This window comes from Malania oleifera, chromosome 13 (genome assembly GCF_029873635.1).
Source record: "Malania oleifera isolate guangnan ecotype guangnan chromosome 13, ASM2987363v1, whole genome shotgun sequence".
Classification (NCBI taxonomy): Eukaryota; Viridiplantae; Streptophyta; class Magnoliopsida; order Santalales; family Ximeniaceae; genus Malania; species Malania oleifera.
In genome coordinates, this window is record NC_080429.1 from 22,951,606 (window position 1) to 22,979,165 (window position 27,560).

At 37.0% G+C, this 27,560-nt stretch overlaps 2 protein-coding genes across 12 annotated transcripts; one reads left to right on the forward strand and one right to left on the reverse strand.

Moving 5' to 3' along the window:
• The first annotated feature begins 531 nt into the window (after window positions 1–531).
• On the forward strand, window positions 532–22,259 carry LOC131146602 (8-amino-7-oxononanoate synthase). 11 transcript variants are annotated; one of them, XM_058096287.1, is made up of 12 exons: window positions 545–655; window positions 747–971; window positions 4,148–4,287; window positions 4,384–4,491; window positions 5,418–5,656; window positions 5,757–5,798; window positions 8,911–8,998; window positions 9,557–9,690; window positions 19,868–19,956; window positions 20,406–20,556; window positions 20,665–20,733; window positions 21,675–22,259. In XM_058096287.1, exons 4-12 carry the CDS (start codon window positions 4,402–4,404, stop codon window positions 21,799–21,801), a joined length of 1,029 nt encoding a protein of 342 aa, XP_057952270.1. In that variant the 5' UTR covers window positions 545–655; window positions 747–971; window positions 4,148–4,287; window positions 4,384–4,401; the 3' UTR covers window positions 21,802–22,259. The 11 variants fall into 11 exon arrangements, with proteins under 11 accessions (XP_057952266.1, XP_057952270.1, XP_057952263.1 ...); XM_058096286.1 differs by having other exon boundaries at window positions 554–655; window positions 753–971; XM_058096288.1 differs by having other exon boundaries at window positions 554–655; window positions 753–971; window positions 4,169–4,287.
• A 459-nt stretch (window positions 22,260–22,718) lies between these two features.
• Window positions 22,719–25,916, reverse strand: LOC131145741 (protein DYAD). Its single transcript, XM_058094931.1, has 7 exons — window positions 25,898–25,916; window positions 25,102–25,780; window positions 24,603–24,986; window positions 24,364–24,484; window positions 24,173–24,256; window positions 22,959–23,912; window positions 22,719–22,871 (listed from the first exon to the last, which is right to left on the reverse strand). The coding sequence occupies exons 1-7, from the start codon at window positions 25,914–25,916 to the stop codon at window positions 22,719–22,721; spliced, it is 2,394 nt and encodes a 797-aa protein (XP_057950914.1).
• Window positions 25,917–27,560: the final 1,644 nt, after the last annotated feature.

Below are 27,560 nucleotides of genomic sequence, written 5' to 3' on the forward strand. Positions count from 1 at the left end.
CTGTAAAAGGACAATACACCAAAACTTCTGATCGAGTATATCAAGAATCAAATTATAAATAGTCAAATTACCTAGTATTACAATAAATAAATAAATAATCTTTTAAACATGAACAAAGATGCATCATGATAACATATATTTTCACAGTTTTACTGAAATAACATTCATGAAAGATTAGGTTCTACAACTATATTCTAACAAAATTAATAAAATAAAGTTTAAACATTCAAATCTTTAAAACGATTTGCCATACTTCAGTTGATTTTTGACCTAATTTCAAAAGAATATTAGAATCATTCGTGATAAAAAATATTATTAGTAATTTTTTCATTCTACATGTACATTTTTTATCATCCATTCAAATTCAAAAAAGCTTTATCTTAATTTGTTTCAATAGTTAAAAAAAATTATATTTAAGTTTTTTTAAAAATATAAGTCATAAATTATCTCTCGCCCCTTAGGTCTACATAAATATATGGACAAAAACAAAATAACCTTAACCTAGTTTTATACTAATCCATAAAGGGAGGAAAAAAAAAAAAAAGGCAGGCCCAGCCCAAACCGTTCCTCTGCAATCTGGGAGCCCTGTCCCACCGGCCATTCTGCCTCTGCATTCGACAAGCAGCTCGTGCCAGCTACCGGCGTTATTTCTTAGGTAGGAGTTCTGAAAATTGTTTCTCTTTCTCATTGCATTCATTTCCTGTGTGTGCCAATGGCGAAGAATAACTCATGGGACTGCTGGGTAGAGGCAGGGCTCTCAAGGCTGGACTCTCTGAAACTACTTCGATCTCTGAGACCCATTCAGCTGCCCTGTGACTCAACAAAACCCATTGGTTGTAAAGCCAAGAATTCCTCAAATTTCGATGAATACGAGGTCTTCGACGAGTTACAGCCCTGGGATAGATCCTCAGTTGAAGTGGAGATTGCAGAAACCACATTTCAAAGATGGGTCGATGAGGTTCCCAGTTCTGGTACTGTTCTTGTGCCTCCAATATCAATTTTCTTTTGTTGATTAGGTTCTTCCATTACCTCTGTCTCCCACTTTTTTTGGGACATATTGTGTTTTTGAATGTGTTGTTGTTACTCGAACTGTAAATTAAACACATTGTTTCCTTCTCTGTTTAAAATTCATCCTAAATATCCTTCCGCAAATGTGTGATTGAAGATAAAACGATATATAAGGGACTGCTTGCGTGTGTATTTGTCTATGTCAGGGAGTATGTATGCATGTATGTACGTGGGGGCGTATGGAAGTATGTAAATTCTCATGGATATATGTATGTCAATCTGTAAGGTCACATGAATGTATAGGCGTCATTTTTCTGTTTTTATGCGAGTATGCAAACTCCTAAGGATGTATGTATGCCAGGTTTTATATTTCGAAGTGCACCAATAAGTATATGGTACTAAAGTCTAGCAAAAAAAAAAAAGAAAGTATATTGTGGGAAAGCTTACTTGCTCGTTTGGTTGAAGCAGAGACTAACAATTTTTACTGCACATAGTTCTCCTGATCTTGAGAATTAGAATATCCATGCATGTATGTTAATGACTTCATGTGTGGAAAATTTACTAGTGGTAGGTGCCCAATCAGAGGATAAATTGCTTACTGTTGTAGCAATGTGTTGGGACTATAGTAATTATACTGAATTGATGAACACTGACAAGACTCATAATATTCCCTCTGAGAATGAATCCTCCAGCTTCTGGTTCCTATCAGGCTGACAAGTGGGGTGCCAGTTTCCATCATCATCATCATTGTCATCATTATTATTAGGGCGAAAGTCAAATTAATTAAAAAACTATCTGAGTTATTTACAACCTCTAGCATTCTTTATGCCATGTTTGGATGCACGGATTTCAAGTCTTGGATTTGGGTGGATTTTGACAAAATTCAATACAATTTTGTATGACATTTTGTTCAAATCCACACAACACAAAATCCAAGGCATCTCTCAAACATAGGGTTAGAGTCAATCCACAAATCCACAAGGAAGCTTATGTGGATGCAAACCACCCTGCAATCTGATACATTGTTCTTCAGCATGGTATCAGAGAATTCCGACCACCTGCATCCAGAGTTCAAATCTTGGATGTCTCATTCTTGTAATTAAATTCTAGAACAAGATAGATGGCAAGCTGGTGCTTTGCATGCACTTTCGAGTCCAATGGGCAGGATGTGTTAGATATGACACTCGCTTTTGGGCTCCCTATAAGGCTTAATGTTTTAGGTTGAGTGGTTCTCTTATATATTGATAACTTTAGATTAAGTGCATACAACCTTTCTTTTCTTGGCTCATTGCACTTACGGGAATATTTTTTTGCAAATTTGCTCCTCTCTGATGAAATGCTGCCAATAAGTATCTGTATCCACTTTTATCTTGACATGCTGCAATCCAAAAAAGGGATAACAACCTACATTTGTTTGATGCTATTCAGTACACCAGCTGTGAAAAATAATCAACCTAATTGGACGCATTTAGTTGTTTTCTGTTCCTGCAGCTTTCCTGGTTGGTTCTATATTTTGAAATGTTTAGCATGTTGATTAAATTGATGATTGAAACTATTGGCATCAGATGAATGTTGAGCAATATGCGACCGATTTATTAGAATGCTTGATGAATCCAAACCATTTTTAGTTTGATCGAACAAGGGCATTTATACTTGCTAGCTTCAATTCATCGCGAGCCAAATCTAAACTTCATTGAATAGCAAACAAAGGGTTTTAATGTTTATATAGTGCTGTACATGGCCAGAACTTAGACATTGGCTGCATAGAGGTTCTTGTTGAGCATGAAAATTTTTCTTTAAAAGGGAAAAAAATGACTCAAAAGTTGACTCTCCTAGTTTCCAATTGAATATTTTTTTTCATTCAATAATTTATTTATCTTGCTTCCTTCCCAAACAAAGAAAATGGAAACTGTAACTTTTGGTAAAAAAATGCCTTTCAAACGTAACCTCCATCTTTATAAATTATGGAATAATTGTGGGTTGCATTTTTCTTTTTCCTCTCATAATTATAAATTGATCCATCCTTTGGTCCCTTATATTCAAACAAAGCCTTAACTATAATCACTTGCTAAGTGTCTCTATGGTTTCTGTGTTCTATTTTTGTTGCTCCGTAATGAAGAAGCAAATTATGACAACGCGTTTATTTAAGTTTCTAGTTTTATGTTTCTGTTATCTGTTTTCAGCTACTTTAAAAAAAAAAAAACTAAAAACTAAATTTTATGGTTTTTAATTGTCTTCAGAACGTTTTAATGTCTAGAATTAACTTTTGTGAATTATATAATTCATTTAATACATAATTTTAATTAAAATTTTAAAAAAATGGTCATGTAAATTTAAAGTATAGTTAAAAAATATCCATAAAATTTCTTAAAATTTTGAAAAAAAAAAAAGAGCATTTCAAAATATTTTTTTCTACCATTTTTCAGTTATGTAAAATAAGATTGTTCTTGTAGCACTCAAAAGTGAGTTTGAAATATAATAATTAAGTAAAATAGAAATAATAATTTTATTTTATTACCATATTTTTTGTTAATATTATTTTGCACTTTTAGTATTTTAATCACACTTCTTAATTGTTATTTGCTCTAATGACAAAAATAAGCAGTTGTTCAATCAAGTTTTTAATTTGTTTTAATTTTATAAATTATTAACCAAATAGGTTGCTGGTTTCTCGTTTTTAGTTTTTGGTTCCATAATTTGAAATTTCAAATCAATAATGAAAGTGGTGTCTGGTGTACTTCCCACCTGACCCTCTGGTCAGGTTGGCCTCAAGAAGAAACTGAGAAACCAATAACAGATGTAGTAGGAGAAAATCTGTATGCATTGTCATATGGCAGAAGTTGGTGAGAGAACTCTGTTGGGATTCTACAAGATATAGATGCAATCTTTGCTTTGATTAATATTTTCATGAAGTAAGAAGAGCCAATGTTCCACGATATGCAAAGTAAGATTACATCCCATTGCATTGGTGGGTCATTCCTTCTGAATTTAAGGCACCACTGCAGCTTGGATTTCTACTGGACAGTGACCCTTACAATTCGAATTGTTTACGAGTATTTTTGTTTTATGTGTGTCATAAAGATGGATAAATGGATGTTCTTGCTTGGTTTATATTTTTCTGTTGCACTTTTTGCTATAGGAGATGACACTGTTTGTATAGATGTGGTGGCTGGTGACGGAGGGGGAACATGCACTCGATATTTCAAGTTACTTTTGTTCTCTGGAAATGATTATCTGGGCTTAAGTTCACATCCAACAATTGGAAAAGCTGCTGCAAAGGTACCCTCTTTTATATACTTTTCCTCATATTTGCCTGTTTTACAAGTCCATTGTTCTTAAATATCTCTGCTGAAACTGAACTTTTTCTTATCTTAGGCAGCACAAGAGCATGGGATGGGTCCTAGGGGTTCTGCATTAATATGTGGTTATACCAATTATCATAGTCTACTAGAGTCAAGCTTGGCAGACTTAAAGAAGAAAGAGGTATCATTTGCAGTAATTATAATGCCTTCAGGTTTTATGGTTAGTTAATGTCATTTGAGCATGCTATTATTTGATGTTGACATATTTTTCATAAAGCATGCCTGATTGGATGATAGAATATAAAATATATAAATTAATAAAATGTCAATATTGAATCCGAATGCAAGAGATGGAACTTATAGTCTGCCTTATTGGAATTTTCCCCATGATGGTCACTGGTCAACATTGTTGAAGTCTGGAGTTTCAGACAGTCGAACAGGTTTCTACCACAAAAGTTGAAGGTGGAAGAGAATATTTTTTTTATTTGGGGATGCAGCTTATGTGATACAGTGATACATGTGTTTATATGCGGAAATGCAACATTTTTTTTGTAAGGCTTTTTCCTTTTGGTAATATGGGTTATTCTTAGGCTTTTAATTGTCTTGATAACTGATTCTCAAAATTTTCACATAATATTTCCACTCACAGCATATTCCCACTAGTGTGTGTGGACATTTTGGTATGTGTTTAGGTGGAAGCTATTTTGTTTGTGTGAACCTCAGAGATGTTTCTTTTAATTGAAGTATGAAGGGGGAAAAAGGAATTTTTTATGAGTATATGCTGATTATAGTCGCATGAAGAGACTACTTATATTAGCTTATACCAAAAACAAAGCTTAAATAATCATTGAACCCACTGGGTTTTGGCCTCTGATTGTATCTCGCCAAAGATTGTGGTTGTTGTTGCAGTTGAGTATATGTGTGTGCATATATATATATATATATACATATAGTTGAAATTTGAAACCGTTTAATATTAATTATGTACTTTATTGGAGGTCTCATACTTTGGATGTATTAATTTGACCATAATGTTTTTTTTTTTTTTTTCCATAGTATTGTTATACTTAAAAACTGATGCATTCTTGTTTCAAATTTATGCTCTAGGATTGCCTTCTTTGTCCTACAGGGTTTGCTGCCAATATGGCCGTGATGGTAGCAATAGGAAATGTGGGCTCTCTTTTGGCTGCAGGAGAAAAGCCCCTGGAAGATGAAAAGATTGCTATATTCTCTGATGCTTTGAATCATGCATCCATAATTGATGGTATACGTCTTGCTGAGCGACAGCAAAATGTAAACGTTTTTGTATACAGACATTGTGACATGTCCCACCTTAATGCACTGTTGTAGGTCTTCATTCTATAAACAAAATTTAAAGGTATTTTGTTTTATTTAATTGCTCTAACTATTGTTTATCTCATGAATATTCGTCATACTTTTTGACAGATCAAGTTGCATGGCAAAGAAGAAAGTTGTTGTCACTGACAGGTCAGTCATGGCTTGAGATGCTACTTTCAATAGCATTTGCCATTATAATCCATTAGGTTGTGAAGCTGAAGGTCTTATTGGGAGAACTGGTGTATGCTATAGTTTTTCTCTGGATAAAATTTAAACAGTACACCACTTAAAAGGGTTATGGTTAATTGTTATTTATAGTGCTTGATAAAGATTTCCGAGTAGAATGAGGTTATGCATGTGTGCTTTTTTTTCCCCCCTCTTTCGGGTCCCTCTATTTCTTTTCTCTTCTTTGATTTCTTTGTGTGTGCGGGGTGGAGGAGGGAGCGGGGGTTCGGGGTTATGAAATGAGGGGTCAATCCTTCTATTTTCAGTAGTTTTTTACACACTGATGTATGATTGGTTCTCTGGTGCTCAGAGTTTGTACAGCCATGTCATGTGAAGTTGAAGAAAAAATTCAAATATATATTTGATTAAAATTGAAGAAGAAATGAATCTTGTTCATTTCCATATGATTAATGGTGGTTTTCTTTGTAAATATGTTTGAGGGAGCTGTATGTCCTACTTCCATAGGGGTGCAATATTTTATTCTCATAGACATCCTTTCCTTTTCTGGAAAAGTTAAGAGAACACATCCGTATCTTCTTCTCACTCGGTTTTCATATGTCTGATGTTTCTCTCTGCTGTTTATTTTTTTACACGGATAGTGCTTTTTATTTTTTATTTTTTTTTTTGGGCGGGGGGGGGGGGGGGGGGGAAACAAATTTTCATGCATCATGTGCACTTTTTGCTTGAGGTGTGAGTCGTGCGTGGATGATTCTGATTATGCTTTCTAGGCTGAAGCCTCACAGTCCTTTTGGTTGTTGATTTATTTATTTCTCCCAAAGAGATAACTATTTTAAGAGTCACCAAGGGGGTGCAGAAGAAAAATCTGATTTTAAACAGAAGTTTCCCCTGGTTTGTTTTAATCCAAGCGATCCCTAATGAAATGCCTGTTTGAAGCATTATTTGTCTTCACTTTTCATAATTTCTATTACATATATCAATCTAGAGGAAAATCTGACCAAGATTTTTACTGTTGAATGTGTGATTGGCAGTCTAACATTATTTCATATGATTTAAACCTGTCACACAGATCACAAGGTCTTCGTTTTTTTCATAAATCTATTAAATATATCAATCTAAAGGAAAAAAATCTGGTTGTGATTTAATATTTTGAATAAATCATCAGCAATCTAACCTTCATTCCATGTGATTTCAAGTTATGGCATTGATCCAGATCACAAGATGCTAGAGAAAGAATTTTTTTTTTTTTTTTATAAATCTAGAATTATGGTTTAAATGCTCAATGAGGGACCTACTTCAGACCTTTCTTAGTTTAGTCTAATTACTATTTTTAGGTTCTTTATGTTAGGTATTGTTTTTATTTTTTTATTATGATTAACTGCAGCATTCATGTCATTGATTAATGTTTCTTTGGGTATTTTATATAAAATGGATTGTTATTTTTGCTCTTGGGTGTCTATAAATAGTCTTAGACTCTTAGGTTACATTTGGTTTGTGGAATGTCTATTCTCTGGGATAGATTAATTTCAGTTGGTTAGTTGCAATTAGTTATACAAGAAATTAAGTTGTTTCTATAAAGAAAATAACAATGTCAAACATTTTATTAGTCCATAACAAGGAATAGGCAAGGAATAAGTGAACAACTATTCCCAAATTTCATCATGGGGATGTCTATTCCTTTCTTATTACTTGTTGAATGAAATAATTAGCAATATATAAGGAATAACTATTCCCTTGATTTTCAAAATTTAAATTATATTCCATCTTATCCGAATGAATAGCCATTCCGCTAAACCAAATAAGCCATTGGTATTGTTAGTTTAGCTGAGATTTTGGGCCTTTAACTTGGGCTTTAGCATCTTCCATGAAAAGTCAAAACTTCCATTTTATGGAGTTCCCATTTTGCAATCCTAGTCACAAGTAGCAATGCACTGATGATCTATGAATATTTATGTGTTCTTTTAATTTAATGGCGAATAAGTGCAAGGAAATTTCTAGCAACTTTGCTCTTGAGGATTGTACAATGAAAAGCTTACCTGGGGTGAGATGCCTTGAAAATTTTGAATTTTCTTCTTCTTCTTGAAAAATTGGCTTTCTTACTAGTTGAGTGACTTTTTCAGTACTCAAAGATACTTTTTGTTTTGAATTATTTCTTGTATCAAATGTTAAACCTCTCAAAGAATTGGCTTTCTTACTAGTTGATAGACTTTTTCAGTACTGAAAGATATTTTTTGTTTTGTCGTACTAAATGTCCTATTTTAATTTTCTCTATCCATAAATCCTATATCTTTATTGCACTTGTTAAAGCCTTTGAAACTCCATCTTCCCGAAAAAATTGCTGGCCACATAGAATATGCGCACACAACATTACTTATTTGGGTAGTTTATCCTCATCATTGTCACGGCCGAACACTTCATACACAAGCTTAGCTAGTCATTTGAAAGTAAAATGCGGTTTTACCACATGAAAAAGTTCACAAGCATTGAATAAAAATGTAGTAGAAGTAAGCTAACATGAATGTAAACACAATTCACATGGTTAACTGTAAAGTAATGAATGTCTGTTAGCAAGGGAAGCAAGTAGACTAAATGCATTTATAGTAGCTAGTGAGTTTTAACTGATGAACACTCCCCCTCCCCTAAAGATACTTCTATGTGATTCTCACTCTAGCACTAGGAACATCAATTTGATCAAGGAGTCATACTCCACATTTCACTAAGGCATTATCCTACTCATAGAATAAAACCTACACTATTATTTACATTTTGGTTACCCACTCAATGTGCACGAGACAAACAGTCCCTTAACAAGCTTCAATTGTGACAATCTTGTGCGCTATTGGTTCACAATTTGCACAAGCCATACATAAAGTGATTAGGCTTAGTTTGCTTTTGGAAACAATTCTCATTTTCTTTGAGATGGCTAGAATTACCTGTTATCCAACCACTTTTAGGTATTCCTAATGTGATGCAGTATGTTATCTTTATTTATTTTATTTTTTTCTTTTTCCTTTCTGTGTGCTTGCTTTGTTGATAACTGATGGATTCACTGTGTATAAGTTGGGTTTTCTTATGACAGCTTGTTCAGTATGGACGGAGACTTTGCACCAATGACTGAGCTTGTGAAGCTTCGCAAAATACACAGATTTTTGTTGGTCATTGATGATGTAAGTATTCTTGAATGTTTAGTCGTGCATAAGACTTTTTGGCATTTAAACTAAACAGTGGGTGTGGTGAGCAATCTGGGCTATTAGTTAAGGTTTGGTATACATTGTTGGCCCATGCAGCCATGCCCAAAAGATTATGTTTTTGGGCCAACTGGGGGCTTAACATGGTATTCGAGCCATGGTTGCTAAGCGGTCACATTCTTGTTTCTCAATTTATTGAATTGTTTTGTTTCCCTTAGTGGATGTTTAATTATCTCATGTGTGTGATTGGGCAATATGTGCAGGATGATAATAAATGCTTATTAGTGTAAAATTGTTGGTATATCAAAATTCAAGTTAATCTTATTAGATTGATTCCTGCTTGCTCTTGTTATCAACTAGTCCTCCTTGATTTAGCTCATGTAAGGTCAAAGAGATGCCTCCATACCCAACTTCTCCCTTGTGTGGAAACTGGAAACACAGCACACAAAGCACTGACTGCAAGTTCTTATTCCACCTTTGTTGGTGGGAAGGGGTGATTTTGGTATGAACCTGCCGCTCTTTCCTTGAATTCTTCAGGCACATGGAACATTTGTATGTGGCAAAAATGGTGGTGGAGTGGCTGAGAAGTACAATTGCGAAAGGGATATTGATATTTGCATAGGCACTCTGAGTAAGGCTGCAGGTTGTCATGGTGGATTTATAGCATGCAGGTATATATGTCATGCATCCTTACCCTTCTTTTATGGTGCAAATGAGAAAGAACAGAAATGGAGCAATAGAATAAGGAGTATGGAATTAAAATTATTCCGTTGCATTTCACCCAGCATCTGAGTGTGCTTATTTGCACTTTCCTAAAACTCTTTCAATAAAATCATCTTATAATTTGAATAACTGGCCCAAATATTATGTTTTTAATTGTCATCTTGGTTGTTGGAATGATAAATTAACCCATTTATCATATAATTTCACATCTAAATGTAAAACATAGAATGGTTTCATTTACACATGATATCCAAGCAGCACCCTTTTGTTATATAAAAGATAATAGTCATCGACTGGTAGCCAGCAGCATATATTATTGTTAAAGTGAAAATTTGTCTTATATATATATGCATATATAATGTTTTGCTTATGGTTTTGCCAGAAGAAAAGAGAAGGAATGGTTATCATTTCTTTAAAAAAGAGAGTTCTTGTCTGTTAATCTTTTCCTGGAATATGCTAGTGGATGCATGAGTGCTAGTAAGCCAGCTCTCATTAGCCTGCATTTATGTTTTACATCCAATACAGTTTGTGGCTAAGTTTTTCTGAAAGAAAGAAGAAGATAATAATTATATGGAGTATGCATAAATAAGAAGACTGTGGAGGTAAACAGATAATGTAACTACATAGATCAGATACGGAATGGGGGTAGATATGAATGTAGACATGGAAATATGTCAATTCTTGAAAATGTAAGATATGCTACCTTAAGGATATGTTAATAAATAAATATAATTTTATTGTATTTTTTGTAAGATAAGAAAAAGACTCACTTAGGGCACCAAGGAGGTGCAACACAAGTACAAAAACAAAGGTTAGAAGGAGAAAGAAGCGATAAAATCTAGGTCAGCTTTTGGTATTAAGGAAATGCTGCTCACTGATCCAAAAATACATGGTTTTGGTCCAATTATCTTTTCCTATTGATTGACAACTAGTTAACCTTGAATGCTATTCTATATCTTTCCCTCTGTGCCAATCAAAAAATGCTCTGAGGATTTATATGTACAGATTTATTTCTTACCCATCTGTATTTATTCTTTTTCAGGATAAAAAATTAGGTTCTAATTCTTTAGGACCTAACTTTTTCTCCTTTTTCAGGCCAACACTTGTCCCTTTAGGCTGGGTTAGTTGGCAGCTGGACTGGGCTAAGCTATGCTAGGCTTGGCTTAGTCCATGTTTGGTGTGATACACCAATAAGACATGGCCGGCTAGTAAGGGAGTGTGTAGCCACTTTATATGGGATAGGATGGCCGCTCAACCCCCACTGTCCAGCCCCATCCAAACAGAAAAAAAAGAAGACAAACAGTGATGCCCCACTCCCTCCTGACACAATTATCATCTCCAGGGCAGCCAACGACCTCCCTTTGGGCGAATCCTCTCCTCACTCGACTCCTGAAGTTCTGCCCTGCTTATCCTCCACCACCTCTCTCTCTCTCTCTCTCTCTTGAGTAGGCATATTATCCCTCAAAGTCATGCTCTGCAAATCTTTCAACCCTGAAAAATCTGGCCATGAACCAGAAAAAGTATTTGAATACAACCAAATCTGTCTGAAGAATGTCATTTTCTATAAAACTTCAATTCTCCCACTAAGTTTACCGCTGTTCTTCTGCCCATTAGCCCACAGAGATTCAATTTGGGAGCTGATCAGGCTCAGAGGAAACCCACTTCCAATTATGGAAGGACTAATGCAAATTGATCAATCCTGGAAAAGCATCGGGGACAAATAATTCCAGTATTTTTCTGGTAAGTTTTGTAGAGTTCGCCAAGAAATTCTGAAGTGCCAGTGTTTCGGAGACTTTTCAGAATCTCCCAAGAAGAAAAGGGGTTGTCATCAATCTTAGTGGATTGAAGAGTAGACATTCCAGTTAAGAAATCATTAGGGACAGAATAAAATTGGTTGTTGCTGAGCAACAACACTTGCAATGAGCTTCACCCATTTATGCTGGGAGGATGACCTGAAATGTTGTTCCATTGGAGCTTCAAACACTGCAACTGAATGAGCATTTTAAGCATAGAAAATTAAAGGGCGTTTGGTCTTTTAAATAACTAGATTCTTCAATGAATGCAGTTCAAACATCGGACAGGATAATGTCATAGCTAGTCCAGTCCTATCCAGGTCAGTCCAATCCAGTCCTACAAATCTTATCAACCGAACCAAATGCATAGAATCTGCTGCTGCCTATTTGATTCCCAACAAAGCTGCTGCAGAGTCTGAAAAGTATTCTTGTCCATCTGCAGTTAGTAAGGATATGACACCCTGCCTTGGTTTGCTCTCCACCCAAAAAACCACTACAATAATTGTCCTCTATGGGACATTCTGATGGTTAGAGCTTGGGGTTTCCATCTTGGGGGTCATAGGTTTTAGCATTGGAAGGGGGTAAGAAGGGGTTTGGAATAGGAGATGGGGGCTACATCCTGTATAGCAAAGTGCCAGGGGGCTTTGAATGAACATGACAAAAAAAAGACCATTGTAATGCTCCTTTCTTGGAGTTTATCCATGATCTAAACCCTCACCCGCACTTGGGGGAGCCAGTCTTCTATGTAACTTTCTAGGGAAAAGTGTTCACTTCACTCACGCAATTATAATTGTTAATGATCTGTCAGTGAAATTTCGCTTCAAAATTTACCATGTCTAATCCTGTAACCCCCATCTTACTCGACAGTTGGTCTTGCTCCACTACAAATCTCCCCATTTGGCCCTGAAGGCTTTGTTGAAATCAACAAGGGTTTTGATCCCAACCCCACCCTTGAGATTATTTTCCTAGTAATTCCTTCTTCATGCTACCATGCCTTGTATATATATATTTCCATTGAACAAGGTTTATGGAGAAGAGAATAATTACGCCAGATGGTTGAATGGTGTTCCTAGTGAGATGAGCCTCCCTCTTTTGGACAGGAATTTCTCTTCCATACTACTAACTTTTCCTCCCTTAGACTGAGCACTTCCATCACTGAAATGAAAAAGGATAGGGGGATCCCCTTGCCTTAGACCTCATGATGAATTAAAAAATCTGAAAAGAATGGAATGCCTGTAATGAAACAGAGAACATGGGTGAACCAGTGAAGAGATGCACTTGATCCATTTCCTCTACCTAGATTTGATGCCTATCCTTCTCAAAACATAGAAGAGGAACTCCCAATAGACATGCTCATACCCTTTCTCTATGTGCAATTTGTAAATCACCCCATTACTACCTTACCTTACCTTAATTTACTGTCCACTACATCATTAGATGAGGGATGACCCTCCACAAAAGCAATTGGCTCAACCACCCTTCCTATCACTTCCTTTAACCTGTTAGCCAAAGTAGATGCAACCAACATGACCAGGCCTCAATTCTTTCTTGTTGACTGCCCAATTTTCTTTGCTATCAAGACTACAGAAGTATTGTTAACAAAACTCACAAAATTATCCGTATCATTACCCTTCAAATATCTTCATAGAAAATCCATAGTAAACCCATCAGTCTTGTGCCTTGTTCCCATTTCCCATTGTACTCCTGTAGCACCTCTTCAACCTCCCCGTCTTCAAAAGGATTCTCCAGCTCTTGGCCTTCTCTCCTATTCTTTCGAAGTTCAATCCTTCCGCCAATGGTCTCCAATTGGATCTCTCCATATAAAGGTTTTTGTAGTAAGCTACATATGACTTCACTCCTTTTTCCCCTTCTAATTTCCTGCCATACACCTCAACTTTTTTGATGAATTGCTTTGCAATGGTAATTCGCTATTCTATGAAGAAACTTTGTGATTTTATCCCCTTAATGAAAAAGAGTTGAGTCATTGGAAAATATCCTGATTACATTGGCAAATTCTTTCTTTTCCATAAATTTGCTCTCCCCTTCATGGAAGGAAATTCTCAATGAAGTTTCTTTATCATCCAACTCAACAATTACATGAAGAAGGTTCTTTCTTACTCTAAACATTGAGTTGGTCTCTAGCCCCTTAAGTTTGGATGTCACCACGAAACTGGCCATTCCCTCCACCATTTCACTAAAGCTTTGAAGCTCTTTTTTGCTTCAAGTCACATGGATATTATTGTCTGATTTCATGAGCCATGAACATTTCTTCACTTAAGAAAATTAGAAGTTGTATGATATTATTTTATTTATAAACTTATGTTATAAAATATTGTTAATCCATAGGACAGCAGCATTTAGGTAACCCTTAAACTCATGCAACCTCTGCAGGCTCCATGAATAAAATCTAGCGTTCCAAATAACTAGTATCTATAACATATAATAAAGTTTGGTTTTGCTTCTTTTTTTGTGTGGATGTGTTTTTTTTTTTTTTTTTGGGGGTGGGGGGGGGGTGGTGTGGGAGATGCCACCTGGCCCACTTATGTTTGTTCCCTTGACACGGGCGGGTTTGCATTGGGTGAATGATTTGGATTGCTGAAGAACTTTTTTTTCTTCAATAACAACAACAAGCCTCAAGTCCCACTAGGTGGGGTCGGCTACATGAATCTTTTCCTGCCAATTCACCCAATCCAAAATGTTTTCCTCTATTAGATTAAGGGCTATTAAATCCTTCCTTGCTAACTTATTCCAAGTTATTTTAGACCTATCCCTACCTTTTTTCATACCAGAAACAATAACTCACTCCTCCTCGTAGGTGTTCTACTAGGCTTGCGTTTCAAATGTCCAAACCATTTAAGCCACCCTTTACTTATCTTGTTTTCAACCGGTGCTATACCTAAATTATTGCGTATATGCTCATTTCTTACTTTATCTTTTAATGTTAAACCACTCATCCACTTTGACATATGTTGTGTCGAACACCCCACTTGTGCCAAACACCAATACTACAACTAATGCTATTGAATATATAAGAAATTAAAGTAATGTAGAAACTAATAATAAAAGACAATAAAAAGAACAAGACAAGAATTTAATGAGGTTCAGTATAGAATTACCTACGTCCTCAGGTGCTGACGATCAATCCACTACTTCTTGGTAAAGCACAACTTTGAGGTGTGTTTTACAAATGGAGAGTTGAGCTCTTTATATAGCTTCAACCTCAAGTCCAAAAAACACTTCTCACCAATGTGGGACAAATAAAGAAAAAATTCAAAGCAACTTTTTCACCCAATATGGAACTATTCTACCAATGTGGGACAAAAAACAACAAATCTCCACCTTGACGATAAATTCAACAAATTTTTCAGTCACCAACATTTTCTGGAGTTCCATATCATCGGCGTCTTCCAAAAATATTCAGACTTGTAGGATATTGATCAAGTCCAAACAATGTTTGAACTTCATTGTTGTCACAATCTTGGTCAACATATCTGCGGGATTTTCAGCTGTAGCAATCTTCTGAAGAAGTATCTTGCCTCCATCAATAATATCCCGCATAAAATGAAATCAAACGTCGATGTGCTTCGTTCGTGCATGATAGACTTGGTTCTTTGCCAAATGAATAATACTCTGGCTATCACAGAACACAACAATGTGCTTCTGAACAACTCTCAAATTTTCAAGTAAACCCTATAACCAAATAGCATCCTTAATAGCCTCTGAAGCTGCCATGTACTCTGTTTCAGTTGTAGATAAGACAATGGTAGACTGTAAGGTAGACCTTCAACTCACTGGACCATTAACAAATGTAAAAACATATCCAGTAGTTGATCGACGTTTATCCAGATCACCTACAAAATCAAAATCCACATATCCAACAACCCGTTGTTCAATAGTATTATTTTTCTCAAATACTATACTAATATCAATCTTATTCATTATATATCTCAAAATCCATTTCACAGCTTGCCAATGTCCTTTACCCGAATCATGCATATACCTGCTCACCATACTAATAGTTTGTAAAATATTAGGTCTAGTAGAAACTATTACATACATCAAACTACCAACAGCACTTGCATAAGGAACCTGTGACATATACTGTTTCTCATCTGATTCAGGAGATAAAGCCACATTAAGTTTGAAATGAGGAGCTAGAGGAGTGCTTACTGGTTTTGACTGCTCAGACATGCCAAAACTCTCTCCTACCTTCTTCAAATACTGTTTCCGAGACAAACTAACTCTTCCTCTCATTCTGTCTCTGCGAATTTCCATGCCAAGTATCTTCTTTGCTTCACCAAGATCTTTCATCTCAAACTCTTGATTTAACTAACTTTTCAACTTGTTGATTTCTTCCCTGTTCTTTGAAGCTATCAACATATCAACATACAAGAGTAAATATAAAAAAGATCAATTTTGTACTCTGCGAAAATAAACACAATGATCATGTTTATTTCTTATGTACTTCTGACCCATCATAAACTGATGAAATCGTTTGTACCACTGTCTTGGAGACTATTTTAAGCCATACAACGATTTACCCAGTTTACATACCCAATTTTCTTTTCCAGCAATCTGAAATCCATCTGACTGAGTCATATAGATTTTCTCTTCCAAATCACCATGTAAAAATGCAGTTTTTACATCAAGCTGAACTAGTTCAAGATCAAATTGTGCTACCAAAGCCAACAAAATTCGAATGGAAGAATGTTTAACAACTGGAGAAAATACCTCATTATAATCAATGCCTTCCTTCTGTGCGTAGCCCTTAGCTACCAATCTAGCTTTGAAGCGAACATTGTTTGCATATGAAAATCCTTGTTTCTTTACATAAACTCATTTGCAACCAATTGCTTTCTTACCCTTGGGCAACTGGGCTAGCTCCCAAGTCTGATTCTGATGAAGAAACTGCATTTCTTCATTCATCGCTCTTTTCCACTTGTCTGATTCAGAGTTCCTCATTGCTTCTTTGAAAGTGCAAGGAACACCATCATCTATAATTGGAAGTGCATAGGCCACCATATCAGTATACTGAGCAGGTTTTCGAATTTCTCATCTTGGCTTCTGAGAAACAATTGATTCTTGTTGCTGTGAGGATTCTCAGATTGAAATCACCTTTTCTTGTACACTATTCCCCACCGTAACTGGAAAGTTACCTTGTGTAGTCTCATTTCTCATTGGGTTTCCCAAAATTGTCTCAACCTCCACTTGTTGTTGAGTACCACTGGTCTTCTCTTCAACTCGTGATTTCTTGCATATTGTTTTTTTCATCATCGCAAGTTCATTAAAAGTCACATCCCTTCTTAAAATCATTTTTTTCGTCACTAGATACCAAAGACGATATCCTTTTACTCCTGCACTAATTCTCAAGAATATTGCTTTCTTGGCTCTTGGATCCAATTTAGATTATTTAATACAATAATAAGTCATAGTACCAAAAACATGTAAAGAATCATAATCACTAGCAGGCTTTCTAGACCATACTTCATAGGGTGTTTTTCCCCCTATTGCAGATGATGGTAGACGGTTGATGAGATGACATGCATATCTAATGACCTCAGCCCAAAACCTTTTGTCTAACCCAGCATTAGAAAACATACATCAAACTTTCTCCAGTAAAGTCTGATTCATGCGCTATGCCACCCCATTCTGTTGTGGTGTATCTCTAATTGTGAAATGTCGAGCAATACCTTCATCCTGACATACCTTCATAAATGGGTCACTCGTGTATTCACCACCATTATCTGATCTAAGTCGTTTAATCTTTCTGCCAGTTTGAGTTTCAACTAATTTTTTTCATTTAAGGAAAATATCACACGCTTCATTTTTATGGTTCATAGAATACACCCAAACTCTTTTGGAAAAATCATCAACAAAAGTGACAAAATAATGCATACCACCCAATGAAGCCGTTTTTGTGGGCCCCCATACATCTGTATGAATGTAGTTTAAAATACCTTCAGCCTAATGGATTGCAGTGCCAAATTTCACTCTAGTCTGTTTTCCCAGAATGCAATGCTTATAAAATTCAAATTTGCACACCTTTGCATCCTTCAACAAACCTCGCTTAGCTAATTGTTGCAAAGATTTTTCTCTTGCATGTGTCAATCGCATATGCCATAACCTGGTTGTATCTGAACCTACATTTTTCTCAAAAACAACAGCTGCTGAGCCAATAATTGTACAGTCTTGTAAATACTACAAGTTATTTTTCCTTATTCCTTTCATCACCACCAGTACACCTGATTTAATCTTTAAGGTTTCATCTTTCAAAGTGATAATGAACCCTTTAGATTTTAAGGCGCCCAATGAAATCAAACTTTTCTTTAGGCTTGGAACATACCTAATATCAGTCAAGGTTTTAATAGTTCCATCTTTACATTTCAATTGTATTAATCCTATTCCAGTTGTTTTATAGGTATTATCATTTCCCATAAAAATAACTCCACCATCTAATTCTTTAAAATTAGAAAATCATTCCCTATTGGGACACATGTGATAGGAACAACCAGAATCCAAAATTCACTTACCAAAATAATGTGACGAAGATGTTCCAACAAGAGAAAAATCTGACTCACTTCCATCATCATTGACTATATTGACATTATAATGTGCTTTGCCCTTATTCTTCTACTGTAATTTAGGGCATTCTTTCTTCCAATACCCTCTCTCATAACAAAAGGTGCATTCATCTTTAGCAGGTCTCCCATGAGATTTACTCCTCCTTCCAAGTTTACGACTCTAAGAACATCCCCTTATTGTTAGTGCTTCTGTTGTTTCCTTATGGACCCTATAATCCTTCTTTCTGTATTCAGTACTAATCAATGCAGTACAAATAGCATCAAAAGTAACTTTATCTTTCCCATACAATAAAGTGGTGGTCTGATGTTCATAATCATCAAGGAGAGAATTCAGTAACAATATAACTTTATCCTCATCTTTCACCTTTTCATCCAAATTTAACAAATCGGAAAATTTTATTGAAAGCATTTATGTGGTCATTAATCGAAATACCTGGTTGATACTAAAAGTGAAACAATTTCTTTTTCAAATAGAGCCAATTTTTCAGACTCTTAGTCATAAATGTATCTTCCAATGTCTTCCACAATTTCTTTATAGATGTCTCCCTCATAACACAATATTTTTTATTTTTAGCGAGAGACAGACGAATTGTACCACATGCTTGACGATTGATCTTTTCCCACTCTCTGTCACCCATATCCACTGGTTTATCATCCAAAGCAATATCCAATTCTTGCTAATATAGGATGTCCATCACCTCACATTGTCACATACCAAAATTATTGGTACCATCAAATTTCTCCACCTTAAACCGAGCATTAGCTATCGTCTTTGATGATGATGTCGAAGCCGAAAAGGTTGGAGTTCGTGTGGACAGAATTTCTTCTACTGCTGCACTAGTTTCTGTCATCTTCTATATATTCAATAGCAACCAACAAAGCAAAAGACTTAGGATGAATAGTACATACCAACTGTGTCTACTCTGTTTTATCCTATGAAATTTTACTTTGATCAGGCCGACCTCTAGGGAGCGACTGAGCCGCAATGGTCTTTGAGCACTCACTTAGATAAGGTCTTTCTTAGGCATCAAAAGTGGAATCAAGGATCCTAACAGAGGAACACCTGCGTATCGACACTATTCAACCTAGCTCTGATACCAATTGTTGTGTCAGGCACCCCACTTGTGCCAAACACCAATACTACAACTAATGTTATTGAATATATAAGAAACTAAAGTAATGCGGAAACTAATAATAAAAGATAGTAAAAAGAACAAGACAAGAATTTAACGAGATTCGGTACAAAATTACCTATGTCTTCGGGTGCCAACGATCAATCCACTATTTCTTGATAAAGTACAACTTTGAGGTGTGCTTTACAAATGTAGAATTGAACTCTTTATATAGTTTCAACCTCAAGTCCAAAAAACATTTTTCACCAATGTGGGACAAACAAAGAAAAAATTCAAAACAACTTTTTCTACCAATGTGGAATTATTCTAGCAATGTGGGACAAAAAACAACATACGCATCTCAGCAACTTTCATTTTTTGTATATGTTGTTTCTTAGTTGCCTCAAGAAATTTTTTTCTTATTTGATCAAATTGTTGACTTTTTTTTTTCTGGCTTAAATTGATCCGAGGGAAGGAATGGACACTTTTCTAGTTTGACATGAAATTGAGGTTTAATAGAAGTATTGCTTCTGTACTGACTTGTAGTTTAAGTTGCTCCTTGTGACTTGTACAGGATGAGTATTTCCATGTATGTGAACATGTGATGTCCTAATAACTTTGTTTTGATTGGAAAAATAGCAAAAGGTGGAAGCAACTCATTCAATCAAGGGGACGCTCATTTATATTTTCAACTACAACACCGGTCCCAATTGCTGCTGCTGCTCATGGTAAATTGTAGTGCCTGTTTTCTTGGGGGTTACCTTCTTGTGTCGTTCACTGTTTTTAATGTTTGATATGCTATTTAGAGCAGCACAATGGTGTTATCCTTTCATTGCCTTCATGCTTTTAGTCTGTCATTTACAAGGACTTGTATATGGTATACACCATTGATGAGAAAATTTGTGAAAACAGTAACATAGATATAGTGGGAAATGCCTGATGAAATGTGCATGCATGTGGAGTATAGTGGGAAAAATATGGGTTCCCAATTCCGAGTCTCAATGTCCCATGACTAGCCATTGCTAGGCTCAGTAAATCCTCCATTTGTTATATAATTATCTGCTAATAACAGTATGGATCATTAAAAGTAGTCCTTCCATGTTAACGATACAAGTAACTGCAGCAGTGTAGCTTTTTTGGATAGTCTCTTGTTAACAAAATGAGTACAACTTGGCAGCTGCTGTTGTTGTGGCACAAAAAGAGAAATGGCGTAGAAGGGCAATTTGGAATCGGGTGCAGGATTTTCAAGCTCTCACTGGAATCCCCATTACAAGTCCTATAATATCTCTTGTTGTAGGCAGTGAAGAAAAGGCCCTGAAAGCCAGCCGGTTTACTCTCTCTCTCTCTCTCTCTCTCTCTCTCTCTCTCTTGTGTCTACAAACATGTGTTCATTCAAGTGTTAGCTAAAATTGCTTGTCTTAATTGTCATTGCACAGCCATTTGTTGAAATCCGGTTTCCACGTTACTGCAATTAGACCTCCAACTGTGCCTCCAAACTCTTGCAGGTCTGTAGCAATTGTCCATTGCTCTTTTATTTATTTTTCATTTTCTTCTTTGGATTTTTTTTTTTTTTTTTTGTCACTAGCATTTAATCAGTCTGGCAACATCTTGGTGTCTGAATTTTTCTGGATTCCTACTTTGTCCATCCTTAAATTCATGTATTGCATTCCAAATTTCCAATGTTTGCTCTTGCAAAGTTGGGTCAATCTTGTGTTAGTTCCCAAGAAATTTGCTGAAGCATCTTTGTGGCTGCAGCCACTCTATTTGGATGTTAGCCCAGGACATTGATTTGCCTAGTGTTGAAATTTTGGAAAAAACAAAAAAATATACATGGACTATTTGATTCCTGTAAAATTAATCTTGTACATGGCCTTTGAGATTTGTACTTTTCATGTAAATATATGCTCTCTTTCACGCATATTGACAACATTCTCATGTACTCAAGTTTTGTGTTTTGAAAACTAGTTTTTCACTCTCTATTGAGCTACAACTAAATAGGCTGATTCAAGTGGCTCGAAATTTGCCTTCCATTGACTACTTCATCTTTAAGTGGCTCGAAAAATAACAGTTGATCTTATTTGGCTTTATTGGAATGGTTAGCTAAACCCAATCTGTTAGATGTTGGCAGATTCTAGTTAACATATTTCCAGTTTTTCATGCATCGGTTTGTATACACAATGTTTTATGTGCGTTTTGTGTATGGTGACATGGATTTGAGGCATTCGGATTTGGATTTGAACAAAATTCAAGACAATGTTGTATTGCACTTAACCAAATCAATCTAAATCTAAATCTAAGGTCATGGAGTCTATGTTTTTTGCATTTTATTTTAGACTCTTCGTATGCGCACTAGTCTTGCTAGCATTGTAAACCTAATATTTTTCCTTCTATATGTACGTTGTAAATTTCTTCTCATGTATTTCCTTTCCCCCCCTGTTTTTCCAAGGTTAAGAGTTACATTGTGTGCGACACACACGAGAGGTGATGTGAAGAAGCTCACAACTGCACTATCACAGTGCATCAACATCCAGGATATCGGCATCCAAACTCCAAATGGATATGCAAAGCTCTGAGAACAGGACGGAGGAAAAAGCCGCGGGATTTTTTTTTTTTTTTTCTCTCCAAATAGCATTTTATTTTTTGGGTATTGGGCATTCAGTTACAGGAGTGAGATTAGGTGGAACCTGGCTGAGAAACGCTTGCAGCAAGCATTTTCTCCAAGAGTTGGCTTACTGCATGTTTTGAGGGAGAAAAGTGAAGGTTGATATCAAATTTTCTTTCCTTGGCTTCCAAACATATGTGGTGATAAGTCATCAACAGGGAAAGAGAAACAGAGCTTTTGTTCATTTTTTCCGTTCAGATTTTTCACATCAGGAATCAAATTGGATGTTAATGTTGTTGGAGCTTCAGACATTGCCACCGCAAACTGCTCTCAGATATTTAGCTTGTTTATATTGAACTTCATATGTATACCAATGGACTCCCTGAGACTTACCATTTTATTTTTTTAAAAACCCTTGGGTTTTCATCAGTGATGCTGGGGTGGTTATGTTTTTTGGTTGTCGCGTCTTACTGAAGAATGCAATTGTATGCTAAAGAACAAATTAAAATTAAAGCAAAACATAAAACAGAGGTAGGAAAAAAATAAAAGTTCAAATGCTAAATTTATATATTGAACCTATAAAGCATATATCTATAGATACAATCACCAAGGACAACCCTTCCATCACACATCCCCAAAAAGTGGTCCCTACCAATTAACTAATAACTAAACTCTCTCTGTTCTCTCTCATATCTATTTGTAGCTACAATTACCAATATTACTTCTGCAAAAGGCAATATCAGAATCCATCCCGCCCATTCCTGCATCATATTCACTATTTTATTATTATTATCATTATTATTGCTGTTTTTCATTATTCTTTATAGAGCCTAATAGTACTGCATGTTGGGGTAGCACTCCTGGTGATCCAAGGCGTAGCTGCTTGCTTTAGCCCCGGTTGGAATTGTCCACCGAAGTACTGCTGGGTGTAGCCAATGCAAGCCACGTGTCCCCTCCCCCTGCCACGCAGGAGGCAGCGGCGTATCCCCTGCTATGCACCTCCCACGCTTTCATCCCCTGCGTTTCTGTGCACGGTAGCAACTGTACAGTACCCCCACCACATCCATCATTTTTTAGAGTGACAAAAAGTTAAATTAAACGAGTGAATGTGAAAAATTAACGACTTACACGTGGGGGGGCGGGAGCGGTGGGGACAGTAGCGTGATGTGTGTGAGATTGGGACCCGCGAAGCAATCCGGTGGGGGAGGTGGCGGTGGTCATCGTGGTGGGAACCTCGTTCAGGTTGATAAGCGACGACTTTTTCCCCATCGCGGCGTTGCTTAATCTTGTAGAAGCAGAAGTAGCAGAACCGGGTGTGCCATGGTCATGATCATGACCAATATCCGCGAGTTGGGAAAGGTAATAAGCTGCGGGGGCCACGGTGGAGATGGTGACTTTGACGGCCCGGCGCTCGGCGAGCGGCCTGACGGGGCAAAGCCTATCCATGGGTTTGGGTGGGCGGTTGTGATATTGGGGCGGAAGAGGAGGTGGAGAAAAGAGGCGGGGTGGGGCGCCGGAAGAGGAGGCGGAGGTGGGAGGGGAAGGGACCATGAGGTGGTCCTCGACAGGGACCACCACCACCTGCTGCTGGGACTTGTTATCGGATGGGCTGCAGGTAGTAGTACTGTTAGTAGCAGAGGCAGCGGCGGTGGCAGTACTGGTGCTTGGCCAGAGGAACGTCCCATACGGCCTACATATCCTGAACCCGCTTCTGAGCCTCTGTCTCTTTGCTTCCTTGTCGTCTTCTTCTTCCCCATTTTTGCTTTCATTATGCTTATGATCATTAGATTTAGTACTGTTTGTCCATATTATTATCCCCTTTTCTTCATTCTCTACTTCTTCTTTGCCTTTTTTATCCCCATCTGATCCATCTCCATCTCCTCCTTTCTTATCGTTTTCCGCTACTACTGACGTTTCCACTCTGTAATTCCTGCTGCCGTCTGCTTGGTGATGATCTCCTAAGTCCCTCTGTTTGTCCGCTCCTCCACCTGTACTCCTACACAATATTATTGCTGATGATTGTAACCTGCAGCTGCTTGATTCCTCCACTACCTTCTTAGGCGTTAGCATTCCCATCTCCAGCTGCACGCGTATGTACGTACGCAAAACCAATTAATTATTTTAATTAACATGATTCCCTTCATCATATGTAAATACAATGGCATGCATGGCCATGGCGGGTGTACACCCGCGCAGCAGCATGCATGTGCAGTACTACCGCCAAAATTTGGATCCTACCGCCATATCGGATCCCACCGTATCGGTTCATTAAACAGAAACTACAGCACTGAAGCTGTCATACTGTTATTACAGCTTATATATATATATAAAATATTCTGTACCTCCAAGGCGCTTAAAGAATTTGATATTTCCAACAGTTGTTCCTCAATCTTTGCTTTCCTCTTCACCAATTCTTCATACTTATCCTGCAAAAAGATATATTTAAGAAGAAATGAATAAAGAACGCAGTTGCTAAACATACGTACGAACATGACTAGTATCAAAAGTTCAAAATAGAAAGACATGCGTTAACCTTTAATGGAACTATTAATGAACTGTTAGTTTCCGAGTTCTGGTCTGTAGCAGAAGAATTCTGAGTCACAATAGCTAATTGGCTATCTTCCTGCTTTTTGGATACCAGCCCCTGCATATCTCTGTTATATATATATATCAATAACAACGTAATCTTGTCCTTAATTAATTAATGTCTACAACTTAACATCGTGAGTTTTCTGGAAATTAATTAACGATCAGTAATAATATAATATTTACCTCTTCATCTGAGCAATCTCTTCCCTGAGCAGCTTCAGTTCTCTAGCACATACGGGGTCCTGAGTGGGGTTATCCCCAGGCTTCCATCCCGGCGGCGGAGTCCAGTAAGGGTCTTCAACCCCAGCCTCCTTCCTAATAAGAACCAGATCGGCGCTCTCCAACCAGTATTCCATTGCCCCATCCGCATTGTGCCGTCTCTGGAATCGCTCGCTCCCTCCCGGCGCCACCTTCCCCGCCATGTGCTTCAGTAGGTGGTCCAGCAGCCCCGTATCCCCAATCTTCTTCCTAGCCTCCGCCCTCAGAGCAGGCCGCAGAATTGGATTCCCATATATTGCCCCCTTCGCCCTCAGTATCTCCAACATGTTCTTCTCCGCCAGCTTGTATCTTCATTAACATTCCAAATATATACGCACACAGTACCATTTACTCAATGCAACTGACCAGTAGTAATAAAAATGGAAATACAAATACAAACACAAATACAAATGCAATTTCTTACCTCTCTGCAGACCATCTGTCTTTGGAGCTTTTCAACACTTTCTGTTTGTTCTTACTGTAAACGCAGATTTGTTTTTGCTTCTGATCCGTCCCCATTGTTCTTACGTGCTGCAATCGGCTAGAGCCATCTCGTTTTCTCTTCCGGCTTTTTTTGGATCCCTCGTGCGGTTCTCCTGTCAAAGTGTCGTCTTCTTCACCTTCTTCATTTGCATTTTTTTCTTCTTTAACATGCTCCGATGAATCTCGCAGGGTGTTCGCTCCATGCCTATCGATGAAGTTCACTTGTCTCCTTACACCCCACTGAGTCATTCCGGTACACTTCAGTTCAGACAGGCAAGAACCGCTCTTAGAACTCCCGTCCCCAAACGCTGACAGAGAAGGTGGGCTTGAGAAGGTATCCCCACCAGTTGCGTGAGGTGACACAAGCCAGAAACCCTTTGATCGCCTCTGCTCATGGAACTCCTCGGATGGGATCTGCCGGTGAAGCACTTTTCCGGCCAATTTTACTCCCATCACGAAACTGTCGTCGAGTGCAGGATACTCCTGGTCTTTCGATTCCTCACTGGTTCCGCCTTGGAAGAATCTACACACAGACGTCATGCTTGGGAACTTCACTGTCACGCTCATCTCAGTCTTTTCGCTCACCTGCAAAGGCCACTCAAAAACTATATGTTCAATAACTGACGCATGAACACATTAAGAATTAAAAAGAAGTTAACACCAACAGACCGATCGAGTACTACTTATATACATATGGTTATATATATAAATATATGTTACATATATATATTTCATACCATTACGGTTCGAACCCATTTGAGTTGAGTATGTGATGTGGGAGGCAGATTTGAATTATCGATCTCGTAAAAAAGGCCCATCTCCATACGGTCTGCAAATTAGCGATCGAGGGGACAAGGATCAATGGAAGAGCGTGCGATATGGAAGAGTACCTTTGGGGGATTAATCACTGGTATTGTTCATTCGCATAAACAGCTTCTCTTTGCTGAGCACAGAGCGAGAAGGAGAGAGACTGAACGGAGGATGGATGAGTAGCAGCCCGAAACTGAAACCTGAGGTTTTGTTGCTGCGCAGTGCACAGTGCGGAGAGAGAGAGAGGGAGAGAGAGAGGGGGGGGGGGGCGGGGGTGGGACTGATTACAAATACAAAATGTTTGTCCGCACCCTCACGTGCCTTCTAGAGGTGGAGTTGAAATTACGGAAGTAACCCTCCGCTCTTGCCCAACCTTTTGTGAAGTCAGTTTTAGTAACGGTGTGATGTGATGGGGGAGAGTGGGAGGGTTGTCTGCGCCACAACCTACAACAACTCGCACTCCCAAATGCTTAGCTGGAAATTGTTATTATTATTATTATTATTATTATTATTGAATCAGATGATTTGGTAGCGCGCAGCCATTTCCTGCAATAAAGTTACGAACCATCCCACACCATTAATTTCCTCAGTACCTGCACGTAAATTCTATCTGCGTTTCATCATGACACTGCTGCGTTAGTGGGGTCACCAAATCATCATTAGTGGAATCATATTATTGTTTTCTGCATTTGCGCATGAATTGGGAAAAAAAAAAAAAAATCATTTTGTTTTCATTTTGCCCTCCTGCCAAGATAGTCAGGTGCGTGGTAAGAAGGAAATGAGTGACACAGAAAAAGATTTCGATCTGTTTTGTTGTACCAGTAGAGCATGCGTGAGAATGACGGGTGTGGAGAGAGACAGACTGAGAGAGAGAACTTATCCACTATATGTATTTTGGGTTTGGATTAAAAGTTTTGAGTAGTTTTAATCCTAGAATATGAAGAATTATTATTATTATTATTATTATTATTATTATTATTATTGATAATCTAGTGATTCCAGTCAACATTGCGTCATTTTGGACACTATAGTGCGATACCAAGTTCGGGAGGTGAAAATTGATCGCCCATTGACGCACCGATAATTTTTTAGAATAAACTCTCAATAGGGAATTGAACTCGTGACCTTGGTCATGAGATAATTAAGAATGTAATATAAAATTATATTAAAAATTGTATAAATTGAAATCTAAATTTAAAGTCTAAAATTCATGCTTTCAAAACGCACATTCTCAAGTAATTTCATTCATCATGTATTTTTAGACATAGGATTGGAATATAATGAAAATGTGAAGTGTAATTACTAAAAAAAAAAAGCGACGTATATAAAAATTTATTAAATTTTATTTAACATGAAACAAAAAAGGAGTGGACACTTTAATTATAAATTTTTAAAATATTTATTTCATGCTTCAAGTCATTACATGATCTTATTTACTTAAAAAAAAGGAAAAAAAATAAATTAAGTTACCTAATAAAATAGATATAAAATTGAGAGTATACGTTTACCCGAAAAAAAAAAAAAAAACCTAAAGTTGACATATAAGTAGATAAAAAAATTTCTTAACTTTTTCTTATGTGTCTTATGGTT